This window comes from Scophthalmus maximus, chromosome 12 (genome assembly GCF_022379125.1).
Source record: "Scophthalmus maximus strain ysfricsl-2021 chromosome 12, ASM2237912v1, whole genome shotgun sequence".
NCBI lineage: Eukaryota > Metazoa > Chordata > Actinopteri > Pleuronectiformes > Scophthalmidae > Scophthalmus > Scophthalmus maximus.
The window spans coordinates 11,095,010-11,114,108 of NC_061526.1; the positions used below are offsets into that span (position 1 = coordinate 11,095,010).

Here is a 19,099-nt window from a genome sequence, read left to right on the forward strand (position 1 = left end):
CATTTGGGTGTGGTGAAGCAGATGTTGAACAAAGTTGTCCGTGTTGTTGTGGAGGAACTTCTCTCGCTTCACTCATCACATTAAGAACAAGGATCCCTTAGAAGTATTAAGCGTAAAAGCATTATAATCAGCAATATACTTGCGAGTCCTTTTTTTTGGGGGGGGGGGCGAGCCAGAAATTCAAATTTCCCGTGCCAAGGTCCAATGAAACGGGAAAAACCCTCATGTCCTGAAAAGTAACTTGCCACAAACATAAAACCCCCCGCAGAGGAATCAAACTTTAATTCACATACATGTGACTCGGTTTAATTTAAGCACAACCTGCTCAATATACATGAAATCAGTGGAAGCCACTCGGCAACGAGATGAAGAGCCGACAGCCAGAGAAATACTGAACACCCTTGCTTGTCGCTGGAGGATGTTCACGGCAAATGTCGATGGACGAAAAGGAAATCTTGCGTCCCCTTAAGAGCAACCATTGATCCCCTTAAAAGTCAAAATGACAAGACTCACTGGTGCCTCAACTAAAATTTGACTTGCAGATCAAAATCAGTCCTTACAATCCCTTTAATTGCGAGTCTCCATAAGGCTACAAAATGAAATGTATAGCAGCTCCTTCCTTTGCTTTAATATTTCCACGGCCGAATCATTCTCTGAAAATCTTTTCAGAAAGGATACGAGTGTTTTTTTAACAAAAAGTCACACTGTTGAGGCTTTGTGAATGACCAACGCCCGACGCTGCCAAGCTCTCGTCAGCATCACTGCCAGTCCTCGGGAGCGACGTGAGAACGTGGCGACACTAAAGGTTTGCATAATATCTATCTCTGTTCTCATAATCTCTGTTGGCAAACTTGGCGTCCCTGTTGCTGTGCGGGATCCGTCCGAAGGGCGCGTAGTCGTTGAAACACGTGTCGAAGACCTCGTCGACTATTTTCTCTGCCTCCTCGCGGCTAATTTTCCTCACAGCCAGGATGGAGCGGAGGGCGCGACTTCGGACGCATTCCTGTCGGGGCAAAATGGGGTGAAGTTACGTTTTGGATTAGTGAGACAGAGCAGGGAAACATCCAGAAAATGTCTGGAACAACATTTGCAGACATTTGCGCATACAGCCCCCTTCCGGAAAATTTCAGGGCATTGTCTTAAAGCAGCTCACGAGTTACACTTATCCCAGCGCGGGTACCTGATGATGCTGCTTCAGGCCGAAGTTCAATCGAGCAGCTTCTTGGCTGAAGGAGCAGTCTCCACTGAGGTTAGCTGCCCGTATCTGAAACAATGACACACACACACACAAAAAAAAAAAGATAATGCAAGATAACGTATTTTTTTTTCTTCTGCAAATGCAATAAAATGATTAAAATACTTTTGAGCTCCAACAAAACTTTGAGTTGTGAATGATGGGGATGGATGAAATCCACTCAGTCAAATGCCAACAGCTAACAGCAGTTGTAGAATTGTAGTGACAGTACTTAGTGGGCAGAAACTGCCGAACTAGTCACAGAGAAAAATGGCTACGTTCTGTAACATGCACATTTCGTGACGACGGGAACGTGAGGATTGGGAGGAATGAATCTCAGTCAGACTAGAATCACCATGATTGCACTTCGGTGCAGCCAGCCAGTGTTGGAACACGTTTGACTCACCTCAGAACAAGCCAGGTGTCTGAAGTTGTTGAACCAGTCCACGTGGGCCCGGCAGTGGTCGAAGGCGTGGATGAGCTCGTGTGTGACCACTCGGTTCATGTGGGACTGCTGGTGGATGTTGTTCTGACATAAAACAATCTGCCAAAACCAAAGCAAATATCATCATCGTCATCACTGCTGACTAAACAAGCAGCTCAACCTGCACTGTTTTTCCCTCTTTTCTCTTTTTTGACCGCCGTTAATCTGACTTACTTGAGAAGAAGCTGCATCAAAGCCGCCGCTGACTGTCCCGTCGCAATCTTCGCAGGACAAATGTCGGTCTTTCAATATCTTGCTGTGTTGAGAGACCACAGAGTCATAAGTCACCCGGGTGTCATTCATTTTCACTGCAACAATTATTTCAGTTTTGAACCTGCCCAAACTCAGAGGAAACACGGATAACTTAGGATAATAGATATTAATAAAGGTGACAGATGAAACAGGATGTAGGCCTGATGGCTGGATTATGTGGTACCAGTTAAAATTGTTTCTTTAGGTATCATAATAATCCACGAATAATAATACACGTAATATTAGCAGTGAAGTAATACAATAAAGAGACAAATTGATGAGCTGCCAGACTAAACACATACTGACCATCCAGAACTTTTCATGGCACTGAGGAGGAGTTTGGCGTACGGACCTGGAGGAGAAGAGAGGTCGGTTAGATCGCAGTGTACAGTCTACTGTCAATGTTAGTCACTGGCAGAAACCACGGCTGGCTAACGCTAAACTAGCGCACCTCAGCTGCGAGCCAGTCTGCGACTTTAACGTTGCACCCATTGGTGCTTTTTAATCACAACCGCGATGGAAAGATACGTCATGTGTTCATACAGCATATCCGAAGGTGTCGTTCTCTTTAAACGGGCTAGCTAGCTTGAACGCTCACTTGTTTCCATGGCGAACTGTAGCATGACCTGACACTTGTTGTTGAAAGTGAACAGTCTCTCCGCGATAGACCCCTCCTTGTACTTCCGCTTGCTCCTCTCCGGGAACAGGTCGTATCCATATCCCCCCTCTTGTTTCGTCTGGTCCATTGTGAGAAGTGTCGCCTACAATTTGGAAGTGTTCCCCCTCCACCTCCAGTGGTTAGCTTTCCTGTCGTGCTAGCAAGAGAGGTCGTCGCTGTTTGGCAGATCACGTGGTCCCTAAAGGTCAGAAGTAATTCATTATTTAAAAAAAAATATATATATATTATTATTTAAAATACCCTTTATTATATAAAATTGGGAGACTCGTTTCATTTTAATCAATTAAAAAAATATATTTATGGGTGTTTCAATATAGTTTTGTGAGAGGCTGCACCGGTATAGATCGTCTATCCAGAACGTGCGGACGAGTTGTCAACTTGAAGCGGCGTGTGGACCAAAACCAAAACCTGGGGAGGACAGTTCCCAGGCCAGTGCACTCACTTCAGGGCCTGTATCCTACTTTATCCATAAGATGTACAACGCGATGACAGATATTCTACAGACACACACAAAATGCTAATGTTCATCGTTGAAAAATGAAAGTCATACTTATGCGTTGCTTCTCGTTTTCAAACATCTTTTACCAACTCAGCAGTTAGGTTTTTAGGGGTTTTCTGTTTGTATGTTTGTTTGTTTGTTTGTTTGTATTTGCTACGTTGGCGATTGTACCATAGACGATCTTTGTTCACACACGGCGCAGGATAATAGCGTCACCAGGGGCGGCTGGTTACTCCGCTGTCATGGCTCCGGACATAAACAGAAAGCGTTGAATAACGACTTATTCTGTTGTAGTTCTTAGACAAACTATTGACAGCTGCACTCTAACCTTGTTTATCAGCCCGAGGGCGACGTGAAAGATACTTTACAAGGTTTATGTTACTACAGACTTTCTTTTATTCTCCTTACGTGTGGCGTTTGATGGCTAGCGGCTATTCACTTTATTCTCCTTACGTGTGGCGTTTCTGCTAGCTAGCTAGCTAGCTAGCTAACTAGCTAGCCGCTAGCCATCAAACGTGATTCTCGTGTTTCCTTTCGCGTGGCGACACGGACTAAAGCGCAACAACGACGGCAGCAAGTGTGAATTTGTCCAAAACGAACGTGTGTTTCACAGGGGGTAACATGTCCGGCGGGAACAAAGCCATCGAGTTACAGCTGCAGATGCGGCAAAACGCGGAGGACCTGCACAGCTTCATGAAGGAGCTGGGGAGCTGGGAGACGGACATGAAGAGAAGGGATGAAGAGCTGAGGACAGGAGGACCGCAGGAGACCCAGGTCTGTCACCGCTGTTAAGTGTTCTTCCACTTCAGGAGCAGGTAATGTCCTGGTTGTCCCTCAGGTGTCAGCATCTCTGTGTGATGTGTTGCAGAGGAAACTCCCACCTGTGCGCAACAAAGACTACAAATCAAAGATGAGGGGGAAAAAGGAAAAGAAGAAGATGATGCAGCCCGCTTGCAACGGTGACACGAAAGCAGAGGAGCACAAACAAGACTCAAAGATAAAAGCCTACGACTACCGATCGTGGGACAAGTTTGACGTGGTAGTTGATGTCTTCTTCTGAAAATATACTTCATGTGACCGGCGGGGTCGTGAGAGTAGCTGACTTAACGCTTCTGCTTCCCTTGGTCACAGGACAAGGCTCTGGCAGAGATGGATAAAGAAGAAAGTCCGGCAGAGTCCAATGAGTCGGATACAGAGGAAGCTGCAGCTGACCGGGAGAAAGGTTTAGGAGAGAAGGAAAAGGTAAATGCAGCAAGAGAAGTGCTACAAATGGAAAAAAATGATGCCTTTGCTTAAAACGTTTCACTTTTATTTTCAGGGTAATAAGCTTTTCAAAGATGGGAAGTATGACGACGCCATCGAATGTTACACCAGAGGGATGAGCGCGGATCCTCGCAACCCCGTGCTTCCCACGAACCGAGCCACCGCATTCTTCCGACTCAAAAAGTAAAGCACAGATCTCGTTGGCTGCTGTTTCCTGCTGGCGTCATGTTTGTGAAATGTTTTGTCTTGCAAACGAGTGAGACTTTTGCTCCTTGCAGGTACGCCGTGGTGGAGTCCGACTGCAACTTGGCGATCGCGTTGGACAGCAACTACTTCAAAGCGTATGCACGAAGAGGAGCAGCACGGTTTGCACTGAACAATTATGAATCTGCATTAGAAGGTAACAAATGTTTTGTATTTGTTTTTTAAAGAAATTGATTGTCTCCTTCAGTCTTCTGTGATAAAAAACACGAATCTGTGTCTGAACAGATTATCAGATGGTTCTCAAGCTCGACCCTGGGAACATGGAGGCACTGAACGAAGTGAAGAAAATCAAAGAGGTGAGTTGTGAGATGATCATTTTGAGTCCTCGTCATCCGTTAAGTCTTCTCTTTTTTTTTAAATTACTTTTCCTTTGATCCTTTTCCCTTGCTGGTTTCAGGCTCTCGGGAACGAGGCGCCGACCATCCAAAGTGAAGCCACGCAGCCGCACGAGGCTCCCGCCGTTGATCCCGAGCAGCAGAGACTGGTGGAGGAACAGCGGAGGAGGCAGGAGGCCGTTCTACACAAAGACAGAGTCAGTTCCACTGTGGTTTTTTCTACTTGTGCTGCAGTTTCCCCGTTGGACACGTGAGCTCACATGTCGGTAAATTAAAAAATGTGCACATGTATACAGACCAGTTTCCAGAGTCAGTTTCATGCCATAGACTCTTTTGTCTATACCCGTCCCATTTTGTTCCACATGAACAAAATAATGTGTGATGCGAATGTTCTCGCTCATGCAGTGATCCCGTTTGTAATTCATCATGTAGCGGCCCACTGCAGTTCAAAATTCCAAGCACCCTCCTAACCCTAACTCAGACAGCGTGTTTACTCGCAGAAAGTCTTCCCACGTGCCTAATTTTTTCCCGAATGTGCCGCTCAGGGGAACGCATATTTCAAAGAGGGGAAGTACGAAGCAGCCGTGGAGTGCTATAGCCAAGGCATGGAGGCGGACGGCATGAATGTCCTCCTTCCCGCCAACAGAGCCATGGCCTTCCTCAAGCTGGAGAAGTGAGCACAACTCTGACATATTTTCTTTACGAGAGCATAAAACTTAACTTCTGAGGGGTTTTTTTGTTCCCCTACAGAGCCAATGTTTGTATTATAGAGGAAATAATTGAAAAATGGTTAACCCTGTACGTTTGTCTAACTCTTATTAAAACAACAAACTGAATGAATATTTTTAAATTGACTTGAACTTGTAGAGATATTGTTCTACAGTTGAAAAGCAGCAACAGACCGTCTCCTTGTATTTATTGTGTTTGTTGCAGGTTTAAGGAGGCGGAGGACGACTGCACTAAAGCCACTTATCTGGACAGTACTTACTCCAAGGCTTTTGCCCGCCGGGGCACAGCCAGGGTGGCTTTAAGGAAACTGGAAGAGGCCAAACAAGGTACTAGTGAAGGACAACACTGTCGTCCAAAGGCAAACGGCAGCAACAGCATTCAGGATTTTTTTATGTGTTGAATGTTATTTGACATCAAAACATAGTCTGTTTGTGTTTCTCAGACTTTCAGGAGGTGCTGAAGCTGGAGCCGGGGAACAAACAGGCCTTGAATGAACTCCAGAAACTCCACGTTGTAGGTTTCAAGAACCAGATGTTAAGTAAATAATGAAGTTTGGCCCGTAAAGCAAAAACAGGAAAGTGCCTCCTGTGAACATTGTTTAAGAAATAAAGCACTCTGCTCGTCAGATATATCATTTCACTCCGACCTTTGTATTATTTTCTGTTGGTTATTTGTTATGTCGTGATTTAGAGGATTACGTTTATTCCTCCACTGTGTGTTGAGTTCACTCCTCTCTCCTCTCGTTGTGTTAGGACGTCTGTCCCAGCGGCCTCCTCCAAACGGAGGACGGCTCACAGAGGAGAACCGTCCGGCCAATTGACAAACCAACACATCTGCGCTCAACTGTGAGTTGATCATTTTTTTTCCACCCAATTTTTCTTTTCCCTCAGTGCAGAGGCCTTTATTTATAGGAGCTTAAAAATTGTGTGTCTGCATTTGGTCGAATCAAAGACAATGAAGTAGGAGAGGAAACACCTGATAAAAAACATGGATGCGATCAGATTGCGTTGCAGGTGAAAAGTCTCATGTCGAAGCAAGATCATGTGTGCGTTTAGTTTTCCTTTAATGAAAGAACACAGTTTGCAGATAAATGGGACATTTTGCTTAGAAGTAGTAAATTCAATTCTGAAACAATGACGCAATTTATCAGTAGACCAAAAGTTAATCCTAAACACTGTTGTCAATCTATAAGTCGGATTAGTTTTTGAAGTAAAAAGTACAAACTTCCAAAATGTAATGATTTGCATGTTTTTCTTCACTTTGTTTGAAAATGATTTGGGCTCTTGGACTATATGTCAGAGATAGTGAACAACATGATGGACTAATACTAATGATTATTCATAATGAACACTGAAATAAGCTTTCAACCCAACGGGACCCACACAAATCCGACTAACAAATAACGTACAAATGTTAAACTGACTGCTTCCCCACTAACATGTTTATCTGCTTGTTCCCCATCTGTCCAGCAGGTGTCAGCAAAAAGACATGAGTGTAGATTGAATATCTTTATTATGAGGATCAATCAGGGCTGGGATACTTTTTATGTCATAAAGATAGAGACACGCACACATTTCTTTTTTTAACACTGGGTCGCCCTGTTGTCTGTCTGATGTTCTTCAGAAACCTCTGAGGAGGATCGACATCGAGGAAGTCAGCGGAAAAGCAATGGTGCCGGAGGAGGAGTCAGCGGGCACCACACCCTTTGTCCAGGAAGTGACAAGGGAGCCCGAGGACCAGTCGTCCCCGCTGTCGACGTCACCTAGTGCCAAAATGATAAAAATCGAGGAGATAGCCGATGCCCCCACGCTCCCGACTGAGCCGTTAGTGACCCCATTATATTACTGGTTGAAACTGCGTGATACCTGTCAGTCACAACGTGGATTGTTGTGTTTGTTTGTTTTGTGTCTGTGCTTCATCAGTGTGTAAAGCACTCGTTTTTGCATTGTGTTGTGTGAGCAAATGTTCTGCTTCTGTCCACCATGCTCCCTCCCAGCAGACAGACGGAGCGACCAGAGCAGGAGGAAATAGCTCGTCATCCTGAAACGTCAACCACCACCGCCGCCGCCTCGACGGTAACAGACCCGCCTCCTCCGCCCACCAGCAGCTTCCAGCTGGAGGCCGACCTCCGCAAGATCGGAAAGCAGCCTGAAATGATTTACAAGTATCTGTGGGTAAGCAGCGTTTTACTGTTTTTATCGTTTTATTGAAGACGGATATGCAAAGTAAGGTCAAATCTTTCTTCCCTGGCCAGTAGAAAGGATGTTTATCACAATTTCATAAATAATCTTCTTAATAACCATCTTAACCCAGTCTGATTTTCAGATTTGATTCAAATTTCAAATCATTGTATCTGAACTCATGAATTAAATGGAAAAAGTTAAAATTTCATGATTTAAATTGTCGCACTTCTTTGAGTTCTTTGTGTGTTTGTTTTGTCTTGCAGCAAATCAAACCTGAGTCATACAAACAGATTTTCCAAAACTCCCTTGAACCTGAGATCTTCAATCAGATCCTGAAGACGCTGCAAGAGTTCTACATCAAGTAAGTTCTTTAAAAAAAATACCCACAGAAAAATTATATGGAGCCGAACTTTTGTTTGCATTTTTAGTTATAGTTAAGCACACAGCCATATTTAATGTTAAAGATGAAAATGTGTAGTATTAAATTGTGTAATGAGATCCACTCTTGTGTAGGAATGAAGCACCGGCAGTTACGCTGGAGATCCTCAGCAGTCTAGCAAGCGTGCGGCGCTTCGACATGGCTGTCATGTTCCTGTCGTCCCCGGAGAAGCAGAGTAAGAGTCCCTTTGAAATGCCATCTCCGAGGACTTTCACACTTTTCATCGCATGTTTCACGCTGGCCACAGTCCATCATGTTGACAGTTGCTGTATCTTTCCGTTCTCTAGTGCTCAAAGGACTGTTTGACTTTCTTCACCAAGCGGAGCTGGAAGAATCATCTGTCGCCGCCTTACAGAAGAAATACGGCGTGTGACCCTCCAATCTTAGGCAACGGTGTTAAAGGGGCAGCAAGCGATTCTAAAGCAACACACGCTTTGTAAAATTCAGCGAATGTCTCCTCGCGGTATGTTAGCTGTCGCTTCTGTGTGCTACCAGAAAAAAAAAAATCTGGGGTTTCTTGTCACATACAGTATTGTACTAATACTCTGTATAATAATGCTGTATGAGCTTTTTCATGTGATAAACATGTCAGTGTATCAGCGTGGAGCCATGTAACTACATCTTTTAAAGGATTGTCCCCCCAACTAGGAGGCTTGTCCTATCAAGAGAGGTGTGAACACAGTGTTAAAGTATGGATCGGTCTCTGTGAGTACTCAACCCCGTGTGAATGTTTCTCTCATTATTAAACTTGCTAAAAAAATAAAACCATGACATGCACTGGCTAAACCTGCTTCAACTATAGAAAACTGTTCTGCAAAAGGTGTATTTTATAATTTGTATGTTGGCTGTTTTCTCAGTCCGTAACTACAAAAATAAAATTGTTCGAACTTAACATTACCAATCTCAGATGTGTCACACGGGTGATGTGTCAACTCTGTACTCAGCAAAGTATGATCGTGCATATCGTTTGGCAAGAAAATTCTATTTTTAATCTCACCACCATGATCATTCTTTTCCCATGTTCATTATGTTTTTGTGTTGTGACATTTTGTTTTCAAAGAAGAATTTCAGTTGAGACATATTGGGCATAGAAAAGGTAAAAAAATACTGCAATATCAGGTATGGAACTGATGTGATATGTGGTAAAAGAATTTGTATTGTAAAATGATAACCATTTATGTTTATGGGAAATCTTGGGGCATTAATTGCCAAATATGTGGTGTGATAGAATCTGATACGAAGGAAAAGGGTCAACATTCTGATATTAGATAACATAATTTGATCTAATAACCGCCTATCAACCAGTCACTATATATCTATTTATTTATTTATTTATTTATTTTTGAAAACATCTTAATGTAAAGGTAAACTCTTTTTGAGAAATTCGTTGGAGAAAAAAAAAATGCATAATGTTTTAAACATTGACCTACTGTCATTTTAATCTGGTAAGATTTGAGTTTCCAGATCTTTGTGCGGTGCTACCACTGTACGGCCTGCAGGTGGAGCCAGACCAACGTGCCGTGCTCCCTAGAGTTCCTGAGAATTGAAGCCTCTACACACCCACTCAGGCGGTTGCTCTAACTTACCCTCACCCTGCTGCTATCGGGGTAAGTCACCTTTTGTCATTCCCAAGCACAAGCTCGACTCAGAAGCTTAGTGATCTAACTGAGAAAACTTTTATGGAAACATGTTGGATGTGTTGGAACATTTTATTTCAAGCACGACACCAAGCATGTTGGTTTTGTTTTTACATATCTTCTCCACACTTTGCAGATATTGAAGTGCCTTCCCACGTCACCGGCTGCAAAGTGCAAACAGGGCTCAGCCCACTGTCAACATCTGAGACGGCTGTAAAAGAAGAAGTGGGATTGCCGGTGTGTGAGTTCTTCGTTCACCACAATTCAAACCAACCAACAACCTGAAGGTCTGACAGACAAAGACACAGAGACAAAGACAGAAATCATTTATAAGAAATCATAAGAGCAAATAGTTCACCTAATGCCAATAGAAATGATCATAACAATTACTATACTATTAACAAGTAATCCTATTGATGTGGTTATATGCTAGGAACCACTAAAAAGACCAATCGAGAATAAATAGTAAGTGAACCAAGCAAATCATATTATTGAGATCATTACTCTCCTGAGCCACCTGTCTGCAAATTGGATCACAGTGTGAAAGTGACAGAAATCACGAAGGCCAACAGCAGCACTGCTGAAGTCTCCTCGGGACGAACAGACGGGTTGCGATTTGGATTTGACCCTGAAAACACACACACGCAGAAAAAAACATGCAGGTCAGAACAATGTTGATGTGATGTGAGGTTGTACATGATAGCCTATCACAGCTCATCTACCTTTGAGTTGCACGGTTTTAAATGCCGTGGCTGTCTTCCTTGAAGCGGTGTTTTGTGCCTCACATTTGAGAGTGACAGATTGAAGCGGTTGCTCCACCGTCATCTCAATCACATTGCCCCGCAGGCTCTGACCGTCCACGGACGAGACGTAGCGACACGATGGCAGACATTTCGCGGTGCACACAAACTTATGCTTTTCCACCATTTCTATGGTGTCAGGGCCTTCGATCTGGACCTCTGACGGACCCGCTGGAGAGGAAAAAAAAGCCAGATCACTAACTGACAAAAGCTCATGAAATGTATACATGAAGTAAAAACACAAATCTAAAAGACAGTGCAGTCAAACGACGAGACTGTAGTTTTGTCTTAAGGCTTTTAGAGGCCTATTGCTGTTGGGAAACAACTTCCTATTTATCATAAAGACATGAGACAGACATCTTCTCGTTTATATGGGACAGTAAGGGATTCTAAAGCAATACACGTTTTGTTAAAATCAGTGAATATTTCCTTGCGGTCCGGTAGCTAGTCGGTTCTGTGTGTGTGCAGAAAAAATCTTGGTTTTTCAGCTAGCTCTGGCTCTGTATAATTGAAGACAAAAAAAAAAAATGTTCGGACCGCACCTCACAACTCTGTGTCGTATTCACAGAAATTGAACATATTGTCCATAATTGTGTGTTCATATATGTATAATCACCTGCAACAAAGAACCAATGTTTTTTCGTCAACTTTGAATGAGTTATATATAGTAACATGAGGTGGACCGACCTCCGTGTAAATCGTCATGTTTGCTATGTCGTGTTGTGCTGCGTTCAACTGCGACTCGGGAGGTCGGAAAGAAATCACCACCCCGACTTCCTGGGTTGAGTTCCGAGGTATAATGGAACGCAGCATTAAATACGGTTGCAGAAACCTGTCCAGAAATGAACGTGTTCTCTCCAGGTCTCTCTCACCAGGCCTCTCACCCACCACTGAATCGTGTGAAACTGCAGACTTACAAATGACGGTTACATTTCGAGTGGCGGCAACAAACAGCCCAGACACGCTGTTGGTGGCTTTGCAGACAATCAATTTTGAGCTGTGCATCTCCTGAGGAGTGATGGAAATCACATTCCCTTGGCCGCCAATCCACGGGCCATGATTTGTCTTCCAGGCGTAAGTACAAGATGGCCGACAGTAGGCGTGGCAGCTGTAGGTGTGGCTCTTTGTCGGAATCATCATATCGGGGCCTGTGATGGAAATGTTGGCAGGTCCGGCTAAATTGAGAAAGACAGATATGAGCCACAAGGGCAAGGCTGACAAAATGGCTGACAAAACAGTTCCCAACGACCACTGACCTAAGATCTGCAATTGCTTTGTTGTCGAGGCAGTCTGCTTTGTGTCTTCCTCTGTGGCTGTACATGTCACGGTTAAAGCCTCCACCCAGCTGTTCACAGTGAAGGCTAGTACATTTCCCTGACCCATGGCACTCTGCCCATCCAAAGACATAGAATAGGTACATCCAGGGCATCCGGCATCGCACTCAATGCTGCTCGGCACACCCACGGTCACATAGTCCGGACCAATAATTGATACTTTCACTGCCTCTGAAAATGTCACCTCACAATCACCATTCTACATTTCTTTACAGCGATCGTACTAAGATGTACATGTTAATTTAACAGTTATTTTTGATATCCAAGTTGATTATTGTTTGATTGAATGAAAAACCGCTTACCATTGTTGTCATCGTCGTCTAGTTCAGGATGCTCCCCATCTGAAGATAGTACTGACGGAAGGCCTAACAGGCAGTTAGAAAATACTTCATAAGGAAGGAAGGAATTGCTCAGTTGTCACAGGGAAACCCCCCAAGTGCCATTGGTGAAACCATAACTGCTTCAAGTTCACATATTGTGCTGTGTAACGGACATTAGTTAGTCTATTTGCTGACTTTATTCATTCATTTATCTTCTACTTGTGCAACTATTACACTATATTTTGTAGTTTTTACCATGATCTCCTAATTTTCACTTTAGGCCCCAGACATTATATAGTATTTTATAGGCTTACTCTTAAAAAACAACAACGTAAAAATACCCCATTACATAGAAAAATGTCCCTTGTGAGTATATGCAATCATATTGTTCGATTATGTTTACTGAACCGTTAATGTGTTAGTGGTAGTTTGCTGTTGTTGCTGAGTTGAAGCTTATTCTGATTCCTTCACATAGTGTTGAGTGGTTTAATCTATAACACTAAACTTTTATAGCATCAACTATATTGAAAAAGCTGAGGTTCTGTATTTAAAGTCTTAAATACATAGTAACTACTGACTGTAGATTTCAAATATATAGAAAAGGTAGGATATTTCCCTCTGAAATGTAGAGTACTAGAGAAATTATGTAAATTGAAAGTTACACTGTACAGCATGATCAATCGCATTTCAACAGGTAATTTACTTAGTAAGCGGGTTTCATAGTGAAACACGACAGAAGCGAGATTTCAAACAGTCAATCAAAGTCAGTGTGGCTGCACGATTGTACCCAGAAGTTATCACAGCTAAAATTCCCGCCCCATTTTCATCGAACTGAATGTCCTTGCGTTACCTGCCAGAAACAGCAGCAGCAAAAGTCTGCAGAGATTTGAGTGTCCTCCGTTTTGTTTGGATGTGCAGCTTTTATCCATCTTCCTATAAGAATGTGAAGTGTAAAGGCCACTGGGGGAAATAGAAAACAGCCGCAACTGGTCAGTCAAATATCAGCAGGCAAACGGCTCTTATCAGGGAGGCATACCTGCCCCTGTTAGTCACGCTAATGCAAATCCATTGATTGGACTGTGGACCACAGTGCGTAAAAAACAATTTTCACTCTAATGGACTTTTCCTGCAGCAACAAACAACAATTTTCGACATTATTATACTACAGAACCTTTCCTCTAGTTGTGCAGATGGGATCCTGGAAAAGCTCAGCTGTGAGAGTGAAGGAATGACGGTGCTCCTGTCCTTGGGTTTTCTGGCTCTGAGCCAGTTGGAGGGAGTGATCTAGATGGTGTAATGGTTTGGAGTGAGACCAACAATGTTATATCCCGGCACTGTAAAAGGGGGTGTGTCCCATTCAAATGACAATCACAAATTGCAAAACAGACATATTGTTAAAAAAGAAATCATCGCTCTGGATCTCTCTATATATATACACAATATATATCTGCTACAGAGGAAGCAAACGAAAACAAATTATAGGAGTAGTCCTGGAGTAGAGCTGCAGAGGTTGATATGATGTGAGTCACCAAATTTATTTACTTCTGCCCTCCCAGCATTCACCTTGTATCCGTGACCTCGCCCTTCATTCCCAGAAATAACTGTCCACTATCAAAAAAAAGGGTGGCAAGAATTTAAACATGACTTCTATGAACGATGGACCAAATAAACAGTAAAAAGAGCTTCATATCAAGTGAGCAAATCATATTTATTGAAAGCAACAACAACAAAAACAACTAACAACATCCATTACTTCTTTAAAAAAGAAAATACAAAAACAAAAGTCAAGAATACATTTGGGTGCTGGTCTCTTAAGTGTGAGCGTTTGCAGCAGACGGTTGTGTGTGGCACAATGTCTGCATGTGTGCTCTTAAAGTGACGTCTCCTTCGAGTCCTTGTTCGGCCTGAAGGTCAGTATCTCTGTAAAAGTGTGACCTGTACAAACACAAAAGAACACCATCATGCATCGGCTTCCCTGCGTCGCGCCCGTGTCCGGATTCAAGTTCCCACAAAGTTCCCAAAAACTGTGTGGCATCAAATGAAATCTCAGACCATTAGCGACCTCCTCTGACCAACTGCAGCTTCTGTAACAACCCTGCTCACTGCTCTCCTTATGAAGAAAATAAGGAGAATAAAGCCTCAAATCTGTATTCATTGATTTTTCCTTATGGCAATCTCGAACATTGCGAAAAATTCGTAAACACAACCCTGACATATTGTGGCCGTAGGTTCATATGGCAAATGCATTTACTAACACTTTGCCTATTTACACATCCAGTGCAAGACCAATATTCACTCCCGAGAAAAATATCTGGCTTCTGCTGCACAATGTTCACAAGCCAGTCACAAATGTTGACCTTTGGTGCTGGTCCGGTTGCAATCAGTGTGATTATCAGAGTTTTTCCACTGAAAACAGCTGCCAGCTGCTGCTGGGAAAAAGGCTAATGGGCTGAGCGACCACAAACCAAAACAGTAAAGTCGTGGGACTAAAAGAAAAAAACATCAGACAGATTCTTTTATATGAGCTAAAAAATACAGATTAATGTAGCCTTTGAATCAAACTCTCCCCTCCCTCTTACGTTTCCACTGGTCCAGTGGCAGGTCGGTGTTGTCCATGGTCTGGTCGTACGGCAGTGCCTCGGTCTCCTCCTCCGTGTCCCTGAACTCGCCGAAGAAAGGCAGGTCCAGTGCCTCCGAGGCGCTCACCCTCCGCTCGGGGTCCAGCAGCAGCATCTTCTCCAAGACGCACACGGCTGCGGTTTTTCACATCCACATGTCAAGAGTCAGCACGACAGAGGTCAGCGGAGGCCAACGGCGGCTTGGATAAACTTGGAAAGAACAGAGAGCTTCACGTACCGCTTGAGCTCGCCTTGGAGAAAACGGCGTGCAAGTCTTTTTTGAGGACCTTTGGCAGACTCCTGATGTAGTTTTTGGCCTTTTGAAGAGAGGAAGTGGTGAGAGAGACGTGATATGATGAGGGAATTCTTTGAGACGATATTTTCTTCTCATACTTATTAGTTTTCTTTCCAAAAAGTCTTGGCATTCACGTCATCAAAATTCTTAATAGGTTTTACAGGAGCGTAATTCAGAACACGATGGGTTAAGGGGTTTCCTCAGTGTTAGACAACAGCAGCTAAGGTCAGCTTGAATCCATTCAACAGTGGGGGGGGATAATATATTCTGTTAAATGGTTTCAAGACTTTTTTGTCGATTTTCTAACACAGACTATAAAGGATTGAATGGATCCAAGCTGCCCACGGCTGCTGCTCTCTTTGAGGTCTGAGGATCTTACATCTTGGCTCTGGAGCTTCACAACGAAGTCGCCACTCGGGGTTCCGGTGATCTTCATGATTTCTCTGAGTTGGTCCAGGTCTGACGGTCGCTAGTAGTCAAGTATCATCTGTTGCATCCGTTTCAAATATGAGCTTGCTCATTGAGCCTACAGTGCTCTAGTGTGATCGACGTGAGGAGACAGTAGAAACAGGAACAATGGGCAAATGACTTGCCCTTGTCGTTACCGTTTAAAGGATTTCATTGTTTTAGTTTTGAGATACAACTGGCGTGGGATCTGCAATATTTTTTGGCCAATTACTGTACAAAAGATCTAGGAGGAAGTTGACTCATTTCCTTTGTGCTGACACGTAACAAGACATTGATGTACGACGAGGTTTGACATGGTTTGCGGAGGGCGTGAAAATCGGGCCGGTGTCAAGGACAGTAAAGGATACGATCGCTTCCCTTGAACAGCGGCTTTCCCAGCAGCATCTCTGCCATGATGCAACCTGCAGACCAGATATCGACTGCAACAGAGAGCCAACACATCAGCTTTCCCAGTCAATCTTGTTCATTGTTTATCTTTCTTTTTTTGCAGTCTTTGTTGACATGCGAGACTTTACCAGTTTGCGTGTAGTGCATCCAGTTGAGGATGACCTCGGGAGCCCTGTACCAGCGTGTCACGACGTAGCCCGTCATTTCCGCGTCCGCCTGCCTTGCCAGGCCAAAGTCGAGAATCTAGGAAAGAGAACAAAAAACCACTGTAACGAGAAAACGTGCAAAATGTAGGGAAGGCGCATCTCGAGCAGCCGTATTTATTGAGTCGGGGTACCTTTAACTCGCAGTCCGGGTTAATGGCTAGATTTCCAGGTTTAAGGTCCTGCGGGACACAGAGAAAATAATGACAATATTAATACATTGAGATGAAAGCAGTCATCTGCTTCATATTTTTTCAAAATGTCTTGAGGAAAGAATTTGCTTTATCTGGCTGCCTGGTTAAATTCAAGTGAATATATAAATTTAATTTTGGAATAAAACGAAACCTAAATTACGTTTTTATTTTTTATTTAAAGGCATGAACAAGGGCATGCATTGCCTAGATTAGGCTCCTGCCTCCCCCCAGCGGGGGAAATAACAAACTAGATCCAGCTGTTCAGTGTCGGCTTTACAAAAATTCAGATTTCCAGAAATTCACGCTTACAATTTCAAAAGTGGTGCTGAGCGACTGAAAGCAAGGTCAAAGGAAGATGCTTTGACATTTGGGACATTTCAATGATGAAATTGAACAGACTGCGTATAGTTCTCTCTCTCTCTCCCCCACACACACACACACAAGGAGCAAAGCTTCCTTTGTGGGAATGTAAATTAATTGGATTGGGCAAGAAAAAGAACCCCCATCCCCCCAAAGCTCATAGTCTGAAGGGTCAAAATTCACGCACCCTGTGGATGATCCCTGCGGAGTGGATATACTGCGGAGGGAAAAGATACAGAGAACATCAGCAACCAAGACTCACTGGGGGTCAAACAAACGTGTAACATGACAGAACTGCGACCGTATATGACGCTGTGAACAGCTGCTGTATGGAAAAGCCGGTAAAAGTAACGTGCTCACCTTGAGTCCTCTCATCATCTGATAGACGAGGAACTGCACCCTGTCCTCCGACAGCCTCTCCAACTTCATCAGCTTGCCTAGGTCAGTGCCCATGAATGGCATCACCAGGTAGCTGCAGAAGAGGAGAGTAGAGAGCGGGAGAATGGATCGACTGCTCTTTACAAAATGAGCGTTGAGGAACTCGGGGGAGAGGAACTTACAAGTCACGGAGCCGGTCCAATGAGATCTCAGCAGTGAACACGTCCAGCAGACCAATCACCTGCTCAGAACCGATGAAATATGAAACAAGACCATTGTAATTTCCTTTCAAATATTATCCCCCAAAAAATGCACGTTGCAGCTTTAAAGTTAACCGTCCTTTCTTTTCCCTTTCCCCAGAGAGCGTCCTTACATTCTCGTGCCTCATGTGTTTGAGGAGTCGCAGCTCCCTGTACGCCCTCTTGGCGAAAAGCTTGGACTGGAAGGGCCGGTGCAGTTTCTTGATGGCCACCTGCGCCCCTGTGCGGCGGTCCCACGCCGAACTGAAAAAGACCGATCCCTTATTTGTTGTGTACGTGCGTTTCAAAAGAAAAGGCTCAGTTCAGTTTTATTCTGGAAAAAACCCCCATCATTGTGCCACAAAACTCAAGTGACTGTAGCCCCGTGTTCGATTTGGTGTCTGTGGGAATCCACAGGTGGGACGCCCTAAATGGAGCTATCATTAATGTTATTAATTCTAACTGTGTCTTCCCCTGCTATGACCAGTCACAGTGACTGCTGTGGGGTCGGGGGGAGAAAGGGCCCATTTGTGATTGAAGACCAAATAGTGGTGCGTTCTATGCACTTAACTCGGGAGCCTTTGACTTCCAACAATGAGACTGGGGGTGTTTTTTTTCTTTGTTCGCCCTCATCCACACAACACAATGCAAAGAGGGGCCCTGCGGAGCCAGCTGTGGAACTGCGAACCACCAAATATCTCCCACAGTGCTGGGAGCAGTGGTGCTGCCGCAGGATTGACACAGGTTACTTGCAGCATAAAGTGGTGTTGCATGAAAAAAAAATGTGGTGCTTCCTGTTTTTTGTTTTTTTGTCTTAGGTTAGGGTGTATCGTTTAAAGGTCCAACTGAAAACAGGAAATACAAAAAGGACTGCTGCAATGACAGTAGCACTCATCCCTTATGTCCACACTTTGTTCTCAGCTGTTTCTCTTTTGGCAACATTTGGCAAAAAAAAAAAAAATAGTTCATGTGATTCTCGGCTTTTACGCAAACCCCTGTCCCCCGAACAGCTGACGTGAACAATATATTCTGTCCACATTGTTCGGGACTATAAATGTGATGTTACGTTTTACTCTTCCCCCAGACGTACCACACTGTTCCATAGGCTCCGGTCCCGGCCTGCTTCAGGTCCCGGTACCGCTCCGGCACCTCCCACGCCGTTCTGTTGACCTCCTGCCGGAAGAATCCCGTCCTGGAGCGCACAGCCATGTCCTTAGCGACGCAACGCGACCGAGGTCAGGAGGATGTGGGTCCGCTCTGGTCCGGTCCGCCGCTCATGTGAGTGAGGATGCACAGATTTGTTTTTTTATAAATCACTTTAAACGTGCAGCCAACGGTTCGGCGGTGCCTAAAAATCCTCCAGACGAAACCAGCCGACCACTTGTGCGACTCTCGCAGGGTTGTCTCGTTACACCCCCAACACACACACACACACACACACACACACACACACACACACACACACACACACTCACATACTTTGTTAGGCATTGGTCCTGGGCAAT

At 44.1% G+C, this 19,099-nt stretch overlaps 4 protein-coding genes across 13 annotated transcripts; 1 reads left to right on the top strand and 3 right to left on the bottom strand.

Moving 5' to 3' along the window:
- Positions 1–253: 253 nt before the first annotated feature.
- On the bottom strand, positions 254–2,716 carry atp23 (ATP23 metallopeptidase and ATP synthase assembly factor homolog). 2 transcript variants are annotated; one of them, XM_035649256.2, is made up of 6 exons: positions 2,569–2,716; positions 2,277–2,322; positions 1,893–1,974; positions 1,641–1,778; positions 1,181–1,264; positions 254–1,003 (listed from the first exon to the last, which is right to left on the bottom strand). In XM_035649256.2, the coding sequence occupies exons 1-6, from the start codon at positions 2,714–2,716 to the stop codon at positions 800–802; spliced, it is 702 nt and encodes a 233-aa protein (XP_035505149.1). In that variant the 3' UTR covers positions 254–799. The 2 variants fall into 2 exon arrangements, with proteins under 2 accessions (XP_035505149.1, XP_035505159.1); XM_035649266.1 differs by lacking the exon at positions 2,569–2,716 and adding an exon at positions 2,422–2,497.
- On the top strand, positions 2,694–9,267 carry rpap3 (RNA polymerase II associated protein 3). 5 transcript variants are annotated; one of them, XM_035649160.1, is made up of 18 exons: positions 2,694–2,833; positions 2,967–3,077; positions 3,762–3,922; positions 4,017–4,187; positions 4,280–4,390; positions 4,467–4,594; positions 4,690–4,811; positions 4,901–4,971; positions 5,073–5,207; positions 5,556–5,683; positions 5,944–6,065; positions 6,182–6,273; positions 6,492–6,584; positions 7,363–7,562; positions 7,736–7,913; positions 8,186–8,283; positions 8,436–8,536; positions 8,649–9,267. In XM_035649160.1, exons 3-18 carry the CDS (start codon positions 3,770–3,772, stop codon positions 8,732–8,734), a joined length of 1,989 nt encoding a protein of 662 aa, XP_035505053.1. In that variant the 5' UTR covers positions 2,694–2,833; positions 2,967–3,077; positions 3,762–3,769; the 3' UTR covers positions 8,735–9,267. The 5 variants fall into 5 exon arrangements, with proteins under 5 accessions (XP_035505053.1, XP_035505063.1, XP_035505066.1 ...); XM_035649170.1 differs by lacking the exon at positions 2,967–3,077 and having other exon boundaries at positions 2,698–2,833; XM_035649173.2 differs by lacking the exons at positions 2,694–2,833; positions 2,967–3,077 and adding an exon at positions 3,350–3,519 and having other exon boundaries at positions 7,739–7,913.
- A 784-nt stretch (positions 9,268–10,051) lies between these two features.
- On the bottom strand, positions 10,052–13,757 carry LOC118319102. 5 transcript variants are annotated; one of them, XM_035649224.2, is made up of 8 exons: positions 13,624–13,755; positions 13,303–13,412; positions 12,435–12,497; positions 12,055–12,303; positions 11,716–11,973; positions 10,721–10,969; positions 10,516–10,626; positions 10,052–10,287 (listed from the first exon to the last, which is right to left on the bottom strand). In XM_035649224.2, exons 2-7 carry the CDS (start codon positions 13,379–13,381, stop codon positions 10,532–10,534), a joined length of 993 nt encoding a protein of 330 aa, XP_035505117.1. In that variant the 5' UTR covers positions 13,382–13,412; positions 13,624–13,755; the 3' UTR covers positions 10,052–10,287; positions 10,516–10,531. The 5 variants fall into 5 exon arrangements, with proteins under 5 accessions (XP_035505117.1, XP_035505126.1, XP_035505101.1 ...); XM_035649233.2 differs by having other exon boundaries at positions 10,503–10,626; XM_035649208.2 differs by having other exon boundaries at positions 10,052–10,626.
- A 384-nt stretch (positions 13,758–14,141) lies between these two features.
- mapk12b (mitogen-activated protein kinase 12b) lies at positions 14,142–19,038 on the bottom strand. The gene is made up of 12 exons (XM_035649196.2): positions 18,685–19,038; positions 17,729–17,858; positions 17,538–17,596; positions 17,338–17,449; positions 17,165–17,194; positions 16,558–16,605; positions 16,349–16,463; positions 16,181–16,252; positions 15,745–15,824; positions 15,309–15,387; positions 15,032–15,205; positions 14,142–14,387 (listed from the first exon to the last, which is right to left on the bottom strand). The coding sequence occupies exons 1-12, from the start codon at positions 18,801–18,803 to the stop codon at positions 14,323–14,325; spliced, it is 1,083 nt and encodes a 360-aa protein (XP_035505089.1). The 5' UTR covers positions 18,804–19,038; the 3' UTR covers positions 14,142–14,322.
- Positions 19,039–19,099: the final 61 nt, after the last annotated feature.